The 16,668-nt window shown below is 38.2% G+C and overlaps 1 protein-coding gene across 1 annotated transcript in view; it reads right to left on the bottom strand.

Annotated features, from left to right (window-relative positions):
- The window catches only part of TPO (thyroid peroxidase), a 51,210-nt gene that overhangs the window by 27,801 nt on the left and 6,741 nt on the right, over positions 1 to 16,668 (bottom strand). The window contains exons 6-9 of the mRNA XM_065679182.1: positions 14,158 to 14,290; positions 10,107 to 10,236; positions 7,367 to 7,573; positions 1,596 to 2,111 (exon numbers count right to left, since the gene is read on the bottom strand). Coding sequence (XP_065535254.1) covers positions 1,596 to 2,111; positions 7,367 to 7,573; positions 10,107 to 10,236; positions 14,158 to 14,290 — 986 coding nt within the window. The remainder of the gene's footprint in view (positions 1 to 1,595; positions 2,112 to 7,366; positions 7,574 to 10,106; positions 10,237 to 14,157; positions 14,291 to 16,668) is intronic.

The following is a 16,668-nucleotide window of genomic DNA, read 5'->3' as shown; positions in this document are numbered from 1 at the left end:
TTTAATGTAAACAGCAGTTTTACAGAAAAGGAGCAGACATGGTTAATGTAAACAAAACAAATATACCTATGTATGTTTATATATATATAAAACTCAAACTTTTCAAAAGGACTGACTAAATACAGTTAAATAAAGTATGCTATTTTTCTGAAGTTATCTATCTATAAGTCAAAATAACAAAACACCGGAGAACGTAAGTGGTTTCTTAAAGGAAATATTCCACATATTCTGCTGACCAAAAACTGTGGCAGAAGAAAGGAAAAGTGTTTTATTGGAACAGTGAAATTTTCTTCCCTCCTTTCCCAATTTATCTTTAAAAAAGTCTCCTTTCATAACTAAAAACCAAATAATTTAGAAGTATCAGAAAGCATAGATAAGTCCCCTAGCCTTCATTTTACTCTGAGCATTGCTCATCTGTTATGGATTATAACAGACTGAATTGCTGTGTCTTAGGTTGTCTAATTAAAGGCAAATCTCCATAAAGGCAAAGGCTCCGGTGGGGCTTGGAGGAGCAGCATCAGGCAGAGCAACATGAGTAACCAAACCATCAAAAAGGGGCTCATGGGATTATCCATTCCCCAAGGCCACCAGTGAGACCAGTCAAAACCCAGGTGTGAAACCTACCAAGATAAGCCAGTGAAAGAAAATATCCTCTGAACCTCAAGAAAGCTGAAGAGGCAATTGCCTGCAGGGGTAGGAATACCTGTGGGCCACAACGAACAGCTTCTCAGATGTGAGGTGACCTGTGCCATTCATTTTATGTGAGAACCAGCAAAGGTTCTGCTTTTGGTGTGTGATGGTTGGTGTGGCCTTCTGTGTACACGTGTGTGTCCTACCACACTGAATACAAGTACTGAGAGGAAAAAAAGTTCTGTGATTCTAAGTTAAATCCCACACAGCTATTTCAGGAGGGAGAATAAAATAAAATAAAACAAAACAAAACAAAATAAAATAAAATAAATAAAATAAAATAAAATAAAATAAAATAGTAATATGCTGTGTAGAAATAGAATTTTCTAATTTTGGGTTTAACATAAATATTCATATGGTCTCTTCAGTATTTTTCCATATTTATATCTCCTATCAAGAGTAGCCCTTGAAGTTTATTCATTAATGCTTTATTGAGAACTTCACAGGCATTTTTATGCAGGGAAGTTATTAATTTATATAATATGAATGAGAAAGTAAGCATTTTGAACTCAATGTAAATACAGAGGCATTACTTTGAATTCTTTCCTTTACTAAAAAAAACCCCACAAACCCAAACAACCTATAAAGAAATGCATCTGAAAAGGCCTCTTCAAAAGGCGAACAGGCATCTGAGAAGCCAGAAAAAAGATGCAGCAGAATAGAAACTGCCATGAAAATCAGAACACTGAGAGGTCTGGCCACACTAAGGACCAGGACATTGCATTCAGGAAAGTGAGAAACGGAGCAAACTTCAAAATTTGAAATGGAGAAACAGGTGGCAAAGAAAAGGTTTCATGATCTCAAAAGCCCCCATAGATACATGTTTAAAATTTTGTCATCAATTCTGTTTTGATATCAGTTCTGGTATTTACTTCAATGTGTAGATAAGCAAATAAGCAGCTAACCTGATGCAGAGCACCAATAATTTTTCGTGCTTCTTGGTACACTGTCTCAGCACTCCAGTGGCCATTGATGTTTTTGAGGGCTCGGGCCATGCGGTTGTGCTCTCTCAGCCATAGTGTGTGCATAGCTGCCAGAGATGTGACCTCACTGGAGCGGCTGTCCCCAGCCATAAAGCATTCAATCCTCTCACCTTCACTTGCATTCAAATCTTGCGCACAAGGTGATGGGATCTGGTCTGTAAAAGGCAGGTATTCCCTATGGTTATCATAATATTTAGCATTTACTTTAAGAAGGCCTTCTTTACTTGTTAAATTCCTCAGCTTGTTTTCAGCAGCAGGGGTACTGCCATAAACAGTAGAAGCATCAAGGAAAGAAGTTAAGCCATTGATCTGTTGTCTTGGATTTAGTGCTGACAGATTTCCAAAGAGGATACTATGATCACCAGTGCCACAGGCAGCAGATGAGCGGTAGAAGGGCAGGCAATCCATCCCTGTGGATAATGTATCATTGGTGGTCACCTGCATTGAAAAAAAAAGAATATTTTCTGACATGAAAATAACATCTGTGGATGTTAAATTGAAACTTGTGTAAATATTTTCATCCTTTGTTTTCAGGTGTTCAGATCTCAGATACTGGAATGACATATACTAAACTTGTAGAGATTGTTTTCCTTCAGATTTAAGCAGAGATGATTCAACCTTTTAAAGCAAAGAAAAATGAAAACCAAAACATTTACTCTGTCAATGAGCCATAACTGCCTGCCAGTTCCAAGAGTTTAAAAAAGATTAACCTCAATGAAAAAGGTGATAACAGTCATGAGTTTCAAAGAATATAAATCTAGGGTTTTCTTATCAATTCACCAGATAACAATAGAGCTGATGAAATATCCCAGAAAAATTCTTCAAAAATTTAACTAAGAGAAAATAAATGTTTTGTACAGACACCTGAGATAACCCTTTCTATTCCTTTGCTTGTTTTTAATATTTCGAATCTCTTTGACAAAAGACAGCAAATACTGCATATGTTAGAAAAAAATTGCGCAATTTCTTCTTCATTCTTCTAAATAATGTAAAGATCAGTCTGTGAAGATAGAAGTAATTAAATGGGGTTAAAAGTAACAACGAATCTTTGGAATGGCATTCAAGAGCTTCATACAATAACATCTTTAACTCATTTATTATATCAAGTAAAATTTTCTTACTACTGAAAACTCATGTCAGTAGGGATTGATACCAATGTAGCATTTAAGAAAGGGTTTCATTTGTTTTTTAAGTTTTGTTTGGGTAAGAAATTCTGCCAATATTTATTCACTGCCTAGGTCTGGGCAAATCAAAATAGGTTATTTTTGAAGGAAATGTGTATTTTTTTTTCTTCCTTTCACTGATTGCTGAAATCAGTAATTTCTCTGCCTTGTGTTTTCTATTTAGCATTTGTCTCTATTATTAAATCTCTTGCTATTAGTGTGGCTTCTTTTTCCCTTTAGATGGTAAAGTAAGCAGGAAGCTCATCTCATACAACAAATATCTGTACTAGACAGCCACAGCACTGTTCGTATTTGACTGTCTCCTGCTCCTAGTTACCAGAGAAGTCTGGAAGAATTCAGGTATCATTGGGAAAAAAATGTATGAGACACCTTTAAGTTGTTAAACAGCAAGGCTCACAACAAAACGTGTCAGCAGTGAATGAAGTTCATACTGAATAATTTTGAGTTAACTGTCTCTGCAATTTCAGTTCAAACCATTCTGTGCCCCAGTGGAGAAAAACAGCGGTAATGAACATTAGGAGACTGGCAGACCTGCATAATGCAGTTCTTTCCCTTTTCATGGGATAAGTAGTGTGCAGCCAGCAGCTGAATGGGCAGATGAGAGGTTCCTTATATTATTATTACTCAAATGGCACCAAAAATAATGTGAGAAAAAAAAGATCCCTTTCTGCTGAAATGGGTATAGAATCACTTCCCCCCCCCCCCCCCCCAACTAATGAATAATATTCATAAAAAAAAAATCATATGAATTCTTTCTTTGACTTGCATAATTCTAGAGGAAAAAATGTCACAGTAAAACTCTCTCTGGACACAATAGTTTTCCTAGTATAGCTGCACGCTGATTTAAACTGTTACTATATGTGCACAGTCAAACCTGTATATGGTGAAAGTCTTTTATGTGTAGAGCAATGAAAGGCACTAATTGTTTCAGTGTACCACAATGTCTGAACTGTTATTTCAGTAGAAGAAAAATCTTTCTTATTGTGAACTTGTTCTACAGGAAAAGACCTTGTCAAAGGACTTTTGCTGTAGACTTTAAAGAAAAAGTAGCTTATGGTCTATGAAAGTTTGCCAATAAGGAAAACACAGGGAGAGTCAATGACCCCATCTGACAGTGAACTGCTACTTCTGAAACAGAAGAAAAAGGCAGGGGCTCACCTTGCTGGTTGTTTGGCACACATTGACTGATCCATCTGTAGCTGAGACAGTAACCTGTCTTGTTACATGTCACCTTTCACAAATCACCTCACTTTTTTTGTAGCTCTTTTCTACCTTTTTTATCTGAACTGTCTGTAAGCTTTTCAGGATTGTATCTTACTAAGTGTATGCACTGTGTCTAACTTATTGTCAGCAATGTAATTAGTATGGAATGAAGTCAGTAGCTCTCCTATGAAAGTTTTTATAATGCTTTATTATGTCTCAGCTCTAACCCAATGTAATCATCTGGGGAATGACAGGTTACCTCCAGAACCCTGTTTCAAGTGCCAGGCTGCTGTAAAAGAAGTATAAACTAAAGCTAGTGATCTTTTTTTTTTTTTTTTTTTTTTTTTCACATTATGGAATTCTGAAAAGATAGAGAAAAAGAATGTTAAGGCTCTAGCAGAAGCTACAGGCTTGATGTGAGAACCACTGAGTGAAATTCTATAGCTTTTATCTTGAAAATGTCCTGAATAGAAGATCATAATTGTTCCTGCTAACCTATGAATCATTTACCTGCACTTGTTATTAATATTAATGCACAACCACAGTTTTCATTCCTTCATTGAATTGCACTGACTCAGAACATTTTCCACACAGCTTCCCTAACCTGCATAATCAGGAGCTTCCTCTCCCTGGTGAAACTGGCTGAGAGGGCATGCAGCTGTAAGCACAGCTGTCCTTCTCCATGGGTGGATTGTCCCTTGGGTGCCACTGTTCTAGGAACACAGCAAGAACGCAAACTGGAGCCTCTGTGTTTACATTGTGGATAATATGCTATTGATTTCACTCTCTTTGGAAGCCAGCCACAGTTTCTTCATAAACAAAATGAATGTATAAAGCTAACTGTGGCAGTTTTCCAAACATTTAATAGGTGGGGATTGGTTTTAATTAAGATTTCAGGAAGAAGATCAGTTCCAGGAGGTAACAGCATTTTGTTTCACTGTTAAATAAATAGTTTCTCTGGTCATACTAATAACTAACCTCTCTTTTTTTCTTTTTTTCTTTCTTTAAATACAATGTCTGTTCTTTGCCTTTGAAAAAAAAAGTCACAAAATACTAGACATATAATAAAAGCAAAAGAACAACCATGCTCACATCTGTCCCTCTAAGCTGTGAATAACAAAATAATAACAAAATGGAGCTGCAAAATGCATGGGACTGTGATCATGTAATGAATCCACAAGTTGGGTGACTTACCTAATAATCTCAGGGTTGTGTCTCCGCACACTATGACCATTCTGAGTATCAGACTCTTAACTCCCAGCAGTAGCCATGGGTATGCTTTGACCTCCTTTGTCTCCTAGGCTACTTTCAGTGCTAAATTTCATATATGTACACATAACTTGCCTTTAAGAACATCCTTGAAACACACTCTGTGATAAATCTCTTCACAGCTTCCTTGCTTAGAGTACTGAAGGATGCACTTGTGGATCTAAACCATGGTAATCTGTGCAGCTTCTTTCTCCCTGCACTGCAATGCCTTCACCACGTTAATGCTAGCCTTGGAGTGCTTTATTAAAGAACACTTAAATTGTCTCTTTTTTAAGCAGGTAGGATTTCTAGGCTTGAACTGTTCAGGGTTCAGTGATTAGACTTCTATGGTCCCTGTGCTTCACATTTGATTCAAGTTATGGTCAACAGTATGAGTCTCTTTGCAATTTAAAAATTCATTTAGTAATAAAAAAATGTGGAGGCTTTGTATATACAGATCAATATTAAATGTGTCATTTCAAAGAATACGTCAACATGTAAATATAAGCTTTTGAAGACTTTTGTGGTTTTATATCTACAGCAAACTGACTTTTTAAAAAAAGGAGTCAATACACAGCTATATTGTGCCATATGGATATGATGTCTCCTTCATCGTATCTTAGGAAGCACTGCTGGTCCAGGTCTGAACTGCTGCCCTAACCTCTCTTGGTAAGACTTTGGGAATGGGAATGTTTCTAAAGCTACTGCTTAATAGCATAAACAGAATAATTCTTTCCTTACACCAGATGGAAATTTAAGACATAGTAAACTAGAGATTTTTGTCAAAACTATAGAAAACTCATTGTAATTAGGGCTATTGTGGCTAAACCAGCTTAGCTGGTCACTCAGCGTCCTGAGAAAAATTCTTTAAGAAGCTTGTCCTCTTTCTGAATGCTCTGAAGTTCTGTTTGCAAACTTCCAAAAGTTTGTATTTCCTTGGTGAGAGAGATTAGCTTCACCTGCCTGAGGTAAAATTGCTGGCAGTCATTAATTTCACTTACCCTTCCCCATGGTTTAGATTCTTTTACCAAATAAATATGAGCCATCTTTCAACACAGGACCTGATTTGGTTCCCATTACAGTTAGCCAAGTATTTTTCTTTATGTTTAATGGAAGTGGAATGAAGCACCTAAGAGAAAATGGGACTGTGGCACGGTTATCAATTATGGTTGTTGAGGGGAAAAAAGTTTTCTATTCTGATGGAACTTATTCCTTACATTGGCTTTAGTGCATAGAGAAACTGGTCAAGAATGAAGGTTGAACCCTAAAGAAAGTAATTCAGGTTGCTCTGAATAGAGATAGAAGCATCAGTCCAAGGGCTGTAATGGGCATGGGGTCTCCTGTAGCACAAGATAAACGGGCTGCACTCTGAGGAAAAAAAACACAACTGATTGCTACTGATTTTTTTGAATGAAATACTGTATGCTTTTAAATCAATCAGACAAGAATACAGGAACCTATATTTATACCAATTTATGTCTCTTATAACCCTCTTACAAGCTTTGAATTCATGTTTTCCACCCACTCAAAGCAAAGAGGTGATGTAGGTAAGTTTCAGCAACTCCCTGAAGATCATTTTATACATATGTCGAAAAGATAACTCTCTTCAAAAGTTTTCAGCAGCTGCTGGAAATATCTTTCACTGAGTAAACTTAAGATCCTTTCACTTTATCTGGCTGGTAATTTAAAAGCAGAATTATTTATGACTACTTCCCTATTCTCCCCAGTAGAACTCAGAACCTTAAAGCATGAGAACAATAATGTTGTGCGGAGCTAGTAAGGTTTCTCTGCAACATAAACCTGAGAGGTAGAAAAATTTGATATTTTACTAAGTACCTTAGCTATAGTTTATTTATATGAACCAATTTAAACATCTACCTGTTTCATGTAATAGCTGTATTGGGTTTTCATTTTTCTGCCACTGTCTGGTATTTCTGGATGATCTACCAATTTCTTTTATAACTAATTCAGTGTATGTGTATCACTAATGTTAATGATACTTTACTCACCTGTTTAAAGCCTTAAATTTATCTTAAAGTAATTAATTTAGAATCTTACCTTTATTGGAAAACATGGGTTTTGTTTTTCACACGTCGTCTGGCATTCCATTCCATTTAGGAAGGTGGTTCTACTTGTGCTTTGGGGTGTGAATGCAATGTCATGGTCTATGTACTGTCCCCATACCATAATAATATCAGAATACATGTTGTCTTCAGTAACAGCCTCATTAGATGCATGAATAATTGTTTTTGTCACTTCACGAACCTGGGAAGAGAACTAATTTACCTCGGGTGCCAAGCAGTATTTACTTCTTACAAAATGCTAAAATACAAAACAGAGGGTAACATGATAAAAGCTATCTTTTTTATTATTATTTTTTGCCTTAGAATATTTTATATTGTAGGGTACTTTTAATGCTTTGCCCAAAGACAAAACTGAAAAAAACCCGACAACGACAATAACCCCAACCTCTGACAGACTTTTATTTCTGTTCAGGAGCTGAGACACCAGTGCCACAAGGAGATTCAAAGATGTTTCAGCTGAATTTTTCTATATATATTCCAAATGAGCAGTATATGTTTGATCAGTTCCTTTCCAGAGAATTTTGAAAACCACACATTTCTTTTAGACTGCCCAAATTTTCTTTCTTGTTGTTCTCTTTTCTGCTTCTTCAACAAATGGATTCTCTTTGCTGGGCAACCTCAAATCACTGTGGATACACAGAGGCTCTGGGCTGCTCTGTACTTAAATGGAGCAGCTTATGCAGCACAGGAGACAAGCAGGTTGCAAATACGTGGTAGCTGAGAGCTCTGCTTCATTTTCCCTGGCAGGGAGAAGCCAAAACATATTTCTGAGACACTTCTGTGAGAGCTGAATAGAGATACAGATGCTCTGAGGGGGAACATATGGAGGCACCTATGCTACATGTCCAGCCTATACTAATAATCAAGCAAAACCATTAAAACAAAATCAGGAGTCAGTTTGCAATGATTAGGGAAATATTATTCACAGATTCCTCCCTCATGATGCAAAATATTCCCTTGCATACAGCAGCTGCCTTAGAAGTCAAGCGACTGAGAGGAAAGCACATAAAATAGAGCCAAAGAGTGTGCAATGAATATAAGGGCTATATAATGAATGTATAAGGCAGGTGCTGTTAAACAGAATTGGTAGGGACAAGAGGTAATATGGGACTTGTTAGGAACATCAGGCTTTATACTGAAATAGTCAAGAGCAGTGATATATACATCTCATCAGGAATAAAAGCCTTTATATCAGTATTTTAATATCTTTGGTGACCACAAAGCACAAACTTTTTTTCTTGCAGTTAGTAAGATTTTGTTATCGCTATTAACTTGCACAGCTACGCTGTGTTCTAACATTGCTTTATAGTAATCCTCACACTTATCTCTCACCTTATCATTTTCATGTTGCTTTTTAAAGGATATAGTTGGCTAGCTAAAAGTACAACAAAAGACAAATATAAATGAGGAAAACCACCTATTGCACTAGTTTTATCCTATCTTACTTCACAATAAAGCAAAGAACTTTGCTGATGGTCAGATGTGATCAGATTTGGTATGGTCATGCAGTTTTGTTCTAGTGTGTTTTACTTCATAAGTATGTACCCTAACAAATCTAGAAAAAGACAGCTTGTACAATCTACTGGAAATTTACATGTGTAAATATCAGTCTTTCATCTCTAAGTGCTAAATTTTGCAGCTTAGAGACACTGTTATTTAATTAATACCATGAGTTGCAGGTGACATTAACACTAAATTATCTTGCTTATCCCTTATTAAACATACGGTGGTTAAAATAACAAAACTCTGAGTCTATTAAAAGTCAGGTTTTAAAGCCATGATGACAAACTAGAAATAGAAAATCCAGCCCAAATCACTGTACACTGCAGTGGGGAACTTTTCACCCAGTCCTCTATGCAAACATTTTTTGTTCAAAGTTTCCTCTGTTGCAGCTCTCCTACTTTTTAAGTATATGAGTTGCTAAAATCTATAAATATAGCAGTGATTTCTTAGCCTGTTAATGTGGGTGAAAACAACGTAAAAATATATGTTATGATTTGACAGTAATACTTGTTAAGTTAGGGCACACTAACCTAGTAGAAACGGTATACATGTGTACATACATATGCATGCTAGCATGCCTATCTGCTTTATATTTATTTATTTAACGCCCAAACCTATTTTGCCCAGCCTCCTTCCCTGAGTAAAAAGCACAATTATTAAAACAAAGAATCATAAGTTCAGTGGAAAGTCTAGGCTGGAAGGAAACTCTGGAGACCTCATGGTGCAGCTTTCTATTGAAGGCAAGATCACATTTTCAGAGCTCCAGCAAGCCAGGTCTCGGGTATTTCCAATAAGGGATATCCCAGCAGTTGTCTAGGCATCCTACTCCAACATTTGATTACTGTCACAACGAATTTTTTTTCTTGTATCAGACAAAATTTCCTCTGGAGTGACAATTGCCTCTTGCCATGTTGGTGTGCACCCCTCTGAAGACCTCCCTCTTCTCTGTAACACCCTTCTCAGCATGGGAGGGCTGTGATTACATCCCCCCTGCATCACCTTTTCTCTAGGCTGAACATCACCTCCCCAGGTCTGCCGGCTGCCCTACATCTGGGGCAAATCAGAAGGCTCATGCCCCATCTCTTCTCCACCACATTCCTTTTTGGCAGAGCTGCCCCCCAGGGCAGTCTTTGCCCCCTTGCACTCCCCCATGGTGGCAGGTATGCTTAAGGCTTGAGTGTTTCAAATAATCTCATGGTGTATTTTCTAACCAAGGGTAGCTGGACTCCGTTGTATCGGATGCTGGGATCCCATCCTCGAGGTTGGCTGAGCCCATCTTCATAGGCTGGTGGAAGCCACCTAGCCAAGGCTGTGTTGGATGCTCCCCATCTAGGATGTTCCCTGAGGAAAGGAAAAAAACCCAACCTGGATATAAATTATATAAATCTAATTAATATACAACGATTATCAGCCACAGAGTAATACTCTATTGCAATAAGATGTTCATGTAGCAATCTTTGAAAAGGTAACGAATACTGTCTTCATGTATGTCAACATTAGTTTGACTCTAAAGGAAAACAAATTAAATTACTAATGAAATATTACTATCCTATGTTTATAATATAAGCTGGTTACCTTCCAAAGTCTTTGAAATACTTGCCCCAGTGATTTCCTGATAGTGTTCTCATGCCCTATAAAGTCAGATATACTCAAATTTTTGCAATGCATCCTGTTGACTAAAATTATAAAGTGAGTCACAAAGTACCAGAAATATTCCCAGGCAGTCAGCAGAAATACAGAGTGTTAAAACGTACTTCCCAGGCAGTCAGCAGAAATACAGAGTGTTAAAACGTACATTTATGTCTATTGGGATGCTAAAGAGGGAACAATTATTTTATTAATACTTCCCTGATCTCTGGCACACTGAAGTGGCTCAATTTGCCAAGCTATATGGTACAGTAATACTCTTAATTATCCACAATAATTCACACTTGAAGGTTGAAGTATGCTTTAATAAAGCATTCAAATTAGTTACAGTTGATTTGCCTTTATTGAAATTGCATAAAATACTGCACATAGTGTAGTGCTATTTCAGTCAATTAAAAATAATGAAATGTTAATTTAACTGCTTAAGCAGTGATTTTTCTCCTGATTGCTTTTATATTTTAGCAGATCATTGGAATGCTACATTAGTAAAACCCTTCTCACATGCTTTTTTATTATTGCATTAAACATGTTAATGTCTTGGAATCTTGCTTGAGTTAAAAAGGTTTTTATCTAGGGCAGCTGAAATAATGAGGTTTTGGTACCATACAGCTTTATAGAGTAGTCAAATTTGATTACTACACATTCTGTATTTGGGAAATGAGACTTTTCATTCACTTGTGAAATACTGGAATTGCAAAGTTTGGGGTTTGTTTTGGCTCCCTTAAAAGGAACCTGGAGGTTTAAGATGCAATTCACTACCCAGACTTACATATTTTAAATGTTATTTTAATGTCCTGCCTAGTTTCGGGTAGAAAGATGAATGCCATATGGCAATTTATTAAATGGATATTGTCATGTTTTACATTCTGTGAGCTTCCATGGACATAACTTCTGGCAAACATGGAAGATTTCTGAAAAATAAGCCAGCTACTAAACTGAAGAGTTTTTATTGAAGCAGCTATACTAAAGGGAACATCTTAGTTCCATGTTATGGTCAATGGATTTAGCTAGGACTGCTCTTTCCTTCTACTAGATGAGCCATATTCATACCCCTAACTCTGATGGTACTAGGGCTTCAGACTAAGCATCAGGTCCTCACCTGATGAAATGGTTAATGAAACAGCAATGAAATAGAAATGCTGCAGATAAAATGCCACAGATAAAATGTGTTGTAGCTGCACAAATATTAGGCATACAAAAAGTAGTCTAGTCATCTAAGCACCTGTCCACCAAGGCAGAGAGACAGACAACTCCTAGAAGCCATCCTATTATCCCATCCTATTTCTCACTATTAGGAGCAGCCAAAGCTGCAGCCTCGCAGTAGACATTTAACTACCCCTCAGAAAGCTAAGATTAGGTGAGGTTAATTGCACTGTGAGATTCCATTCCTTTAGCACCTGTAGCTCCTTCAACTTTGAACCCCTTTCATTGCACTACACACTAAAAGAACTATGCAGATCAATGCCAGTTATCTGGGGAAAAAATGATGAAAAATAGCTATCTGGCCATGCCTGTCTCCTTTATACTTAAAATAATGCTGTGAATTTGTTTTGCTTATTATACACACGTATGTCTTCAGGCAGAAAGAAAAGTAAAATCTGTTGATATCTGTTACTAGTAAAAGTGGATAATGACACTGCTGCCAACCTCTGATGTCATGTTGACATCCTCTGTGAAGGCTGTGTTTATGCTATTTTGTAACCCATTTGTTCTAGGAAGTTCACACTAAACCAATCAGAGCTGTGGAATAAATAATTTGTAATCTATCTGATCTGTCCCAAATATGTGAACTAACCAAGCAAAATATCTGTGAAGAATTTCCATGCTAACTTGTCAATAGGTTCAAATACACTTTTTTTATAGGTAAACAATTAACTCCACTGTGAATTTTGGTTTTAAACTTCACCTATGAAATGCAGCATTTGCTGATCTACAGCACAGCTGCACATTCCTACTGGGTGACAAAAATTACAAATACAGCATAAGTCCTGATATGTTTTCTGTCTGAAAGTGGCAGCTGTAAAGCAAGGAAAAGTACAGACTGGTACTTCATTTAATGTTTAAAGTATTTGAAGCTGGCTTACATTGTAGAATATGTTGTTTACATCATAGTGTAATGGGCTTTTTAAGCTGACTTATTTCAGTAAAGCCTGGGGTATTTCAAGGGGCTCACTTACTGGTTTTTTTTTTTTTTTCCTTTAAACACCCTTAAATAGGTGTTTAAAGAGTCTGAAATGCCACCACATGAGTGCTGGGTTTAAACACCAATTTGGTGCAAGCATGAAAGTATAAAAAGTAGAACATAGGGACTACAAATTAACCAGACTCAGTGCATCATATTTGTCCTACCCAGCTGAAATCCCTATTCGCATCCTAGTGTTGTCAGTCATTGAAGAGAAAAAAGCTTTACCTTATCCACAGCAGACTGAATTTCTCTCCATCTCTGGAGAGACAGACTACAGTTGCCATGCTGGCAAATTAAGAGCTTCAGACATGTGCCTATGTTCAGCTGCATGAATCTTGGCCAATGTATTCAAGCCCTGATGGAGTTGTCAGTGCAAATATTATACTAGCTGTTAGTTCAGATTCCAGGCAACCCTGCAAGTGCCTGGGGGAAATTATGGATATCCACATAGTTAGATTTATAACATCAATGCATATCAGATTGTGTCCTTTCAACAAAGAGCCGAGCCTATCATCAGGAATACTCCTTGCAAATGACTGGTGATGTAGCAAACCAGATTCATCTCATAAAGCCAGAATGGTGGAATAATAAACCTCCATAATTTTACTTATGTAGTTCACATTCACTACGTTGCAGAGTGCCTTAAACTGTGCAGTGCTAACACCTTTACATTTACAGCTCTGTAGTCCTTCACTTGTAAACACTACAGTCTGCCTTTCAGTTTGTGACCTTACATGTATGTATCCAAAGGCTGCTGAGAATAAATATCATTTACCCTTGTATTCCTTGCTCTCCTTCTCAGTTTTAGACCCCCACTGCATAAGAGGATTCTAAAAATACAGTTACATCTGTTATGTTGGGTTTTGCAGGAAATAATTGCCACATATATTAGGTAACAAGTAGATAACAGTAGTAAATAATAGTAATTCAGATAGCCAATAAGCATATATTTATATAAATAGGGATATAAAACCAAATATATTCTCCAGAATTTTTATGTGCATATTTGCTAAATATTAAAGTAGTGGGAAAATATGAAAATGAGATTTTCTTTTTGTTCCTTGTGAAGTAATTATATTTTCCTGCTCAATATAATTTTATCAAATGAAATAAAAAATGAATGCTGGGTTAGTATTCAGCCTGTTTAATTTGTATAGAAAATGACTGTATAGACTCAATCCTCCCTATCATAATATCAGAAGCCTTGATAGGGAAAGCCTGTCTGCAAATGTTAGTGTACCAAAGTTTAGATGAAGAGGTTCTTCCTCTGGGAGATCTCAGAAGTACCTCATTTAGAGATGTATGGATACCAAATGTAGCTGATTGAGGTTATCCTCCCTGCCCAGTTTTTCTAGGAAAAAATAAACATAGGTTCTTGAATTTAAAGAATAAGAAAGAAGTTTGCAGGGCACAATTCTTATATTACATACCTGTTATTGCAGGCACCAGTGATGAGTCGGTATTTATTAGCTACGCAATTGTTTGGACATTTTGGTGGCAGCATATAAGGCAGACATCCAGAAATATTAGCAATTGTAGTAAGCAGATCAGCTGATAAAAGATCTGAAAGCAAGAAACCAAACAAGCGATTTGTTAACTGCTATATAGCTGCTATAGGAGAAAAGGCATCATTGTCAGATACTACTACAGGATCCCCTCTCTTCTTCCTTGGAAAGAGGACTTTGTGAGAAGTGTTGCAGGAAGCAGTCTTGGGAACTTAGGGGAAACAGAAGGTGAAAGGAGGGAGCTGTTTTTATTATCTGATGCATAGAGAATAAGAAGAAAGTAGTCTAGCCATAGCTAACCTGCACCTTTTTCTCCTCCTTTAATCTGCCCTCTGCTTCCTTCTTTCCTGCATTGTAGTCACATCACTTGGCTGGTCCCTGTGCTTACAGCAAAGTGTAAAAGATGCTGTTCAAGAACAGAAATACCTACCAAGGAGGAAGAATGTGGAACTGGAAAGATTCAGAAATTTAAAGACTCTACAACCAACTATATAATTGTGTGGAGTGAAAGAGGCTCAGAATTATAGCTAGAACGTGGAAGCTAGGTAAGATCAGACCTCTATATCAGTAGACAGCATGTTATTAATATCTTTCTAATATGATCCCAATGAGCATTCTGCTGATGACGGACAAAGTCACAATGTTGTGTAAGCTTCAGAGAGCTGGCACACTCCCTTGCCCACGCATGCATGTGAACGCACGTATGGCCAGTTGCAGGTAGAAGTACAGATGAAAGAGAAGCAACAACCTTGATGAACTCAGAGATTTTTTGCCATTTAAAAGGACTGTAAACATCACATGCTGAAAGAAAATGGTAGAGTAAGCATCTAAGTCTTGCCCTTGTCTCCCCACTGCTCATCCAGTCCTACCACTTACCTGTTCTGCCCACACAATTCTGAAATGAACTGCTTTATTTTGAAACTGCACCAGAAGGGAAATAATTGTATCTCTGTGGGTGAATGTCTGTATATATATATAAATATATGCACACACACATATAGGTATACTTTTAGTTCTACAGATATTCCATTAGTTTAGTAAGCTAGATGTTTCTGCAAGATAAAAATATAACAAACTAACTGTGGACCTTTACGTTTGTCCATAGCACTCTAATAGAATAGAATAGTTAGGGTTGGAAAGGACCTCAAGATCATCTAGTTTCAACCCCCCTGCCACGGGCAGGGACACCTCACACTAAACCATCCCACACAAGGCCTCATCCAACCTGGCCTTGAACACCGCCAGGGATGGAGCACTCACAACCTCCCTGGGCAACCCATTCCAGTGCCTCATCACCCTAACAGGAAAGAATTTCCTCCTTATATTCAATCAAAACTTCCCCTGTTTAAGTTTTAACCCATTACCCCTTGTCCTGTCACTACAGTCCCTGATGAAGAGTCCCTCCCCAGCATCCCTATAGGCCCCCTTCAGATACTGGAAGGCTGCTATGAGGTCTCCACGCAGCTTTCTCTTCTCCAGGCTGAACAGCCCCAACTTCCTCAGCCTGTCTTCATATGGGAGGTGCTCCAGTCCCCTGATCATCCTCGTGGACCTCCTCTGGACTTGTTCCAACAGTTCCATGTCCTTCTTATGTTGAGGACACCAGAACTGCACACAATACTCCAGGTGAGGTCTCACAAGAGCAGAGTAGAGGGGCAGGATCACCTCCTTCGACCTGTTGGTCACGCTCCTTTTGATGCAGCCCAGGATACGGTTGGCTTTCTGGGCTGCGAGCACACACTGATGCCAGCTCATGTTTGGATATAAGGAGGAAATTCTTTCCTGTTAGGGTGGTGAGACACTGGAATGGGTTGCCCAGGGAGGTTGTGAGTGCTCCATCCCTGGCGGTGTTCAAGGCTGGGTTGGATGAAGCCTTGTGTGGGATGGTTTAGTGTGAGGTGTCCCTGCCCATGGCAGGGAGGTTGGAACTAGATGATCCTGAGGTCCTTTCCAACCCTAACCATTCTATGATTCTATGATTCTATGTTCATTTTCTCATCGACCAGCACCCCCAAGTCCTTCTCTGCAGGGCCGCTCTGAATCTCTTCTTTGCCCAATCTGTAGCTGTGCCTGGGATTGCTCCGACCCAGGTGTAGGACCTTGCACTTGTTGTGGTTGAACTTCATAAGGTTGGCATCAGCCCACCTCACAAGCGTGTCAAGGTCCCTCTGGATGGCATCCCTTCCCTCCAGCATATCAACTGAACCGCACAGCTAAGTGCTATCGGCAAACTTGCTGAGGGCGCACTCAATACCACTGTCCATGTCAGCGATGAAGATGTTAAACAAGACTGGTCCCAACACCGATCCCTGAGGGACACCACTCGTTACCGGTCTCCAGCCGGACATCGAGCCATTGACCACAACTCTTTGTGTGCGGCCATCCAGCCAGTTCTTTATCCACCGAGTGGTCCATCCATCAAATTGATACCTCTCC

This window comes from Lathamus discolor, chromosome 5 (assembly GCF_037157495.1).
Source record: "Lathamus discolor isolate bLatDis1 chromosome 5, bLatDis1.hap1, whole genome shotgun sequence".
Lineage (NCBI taxonomy): Eukaryota > Metazoa > Chordata > Aves > Psittaciformes > Psittacidae > Lathamus > Lathamus discolor.
Note: the sequence above shows the minus strand (reverse complement) of the source record. Positions and strands in the feature narration are given on the sequence as shown.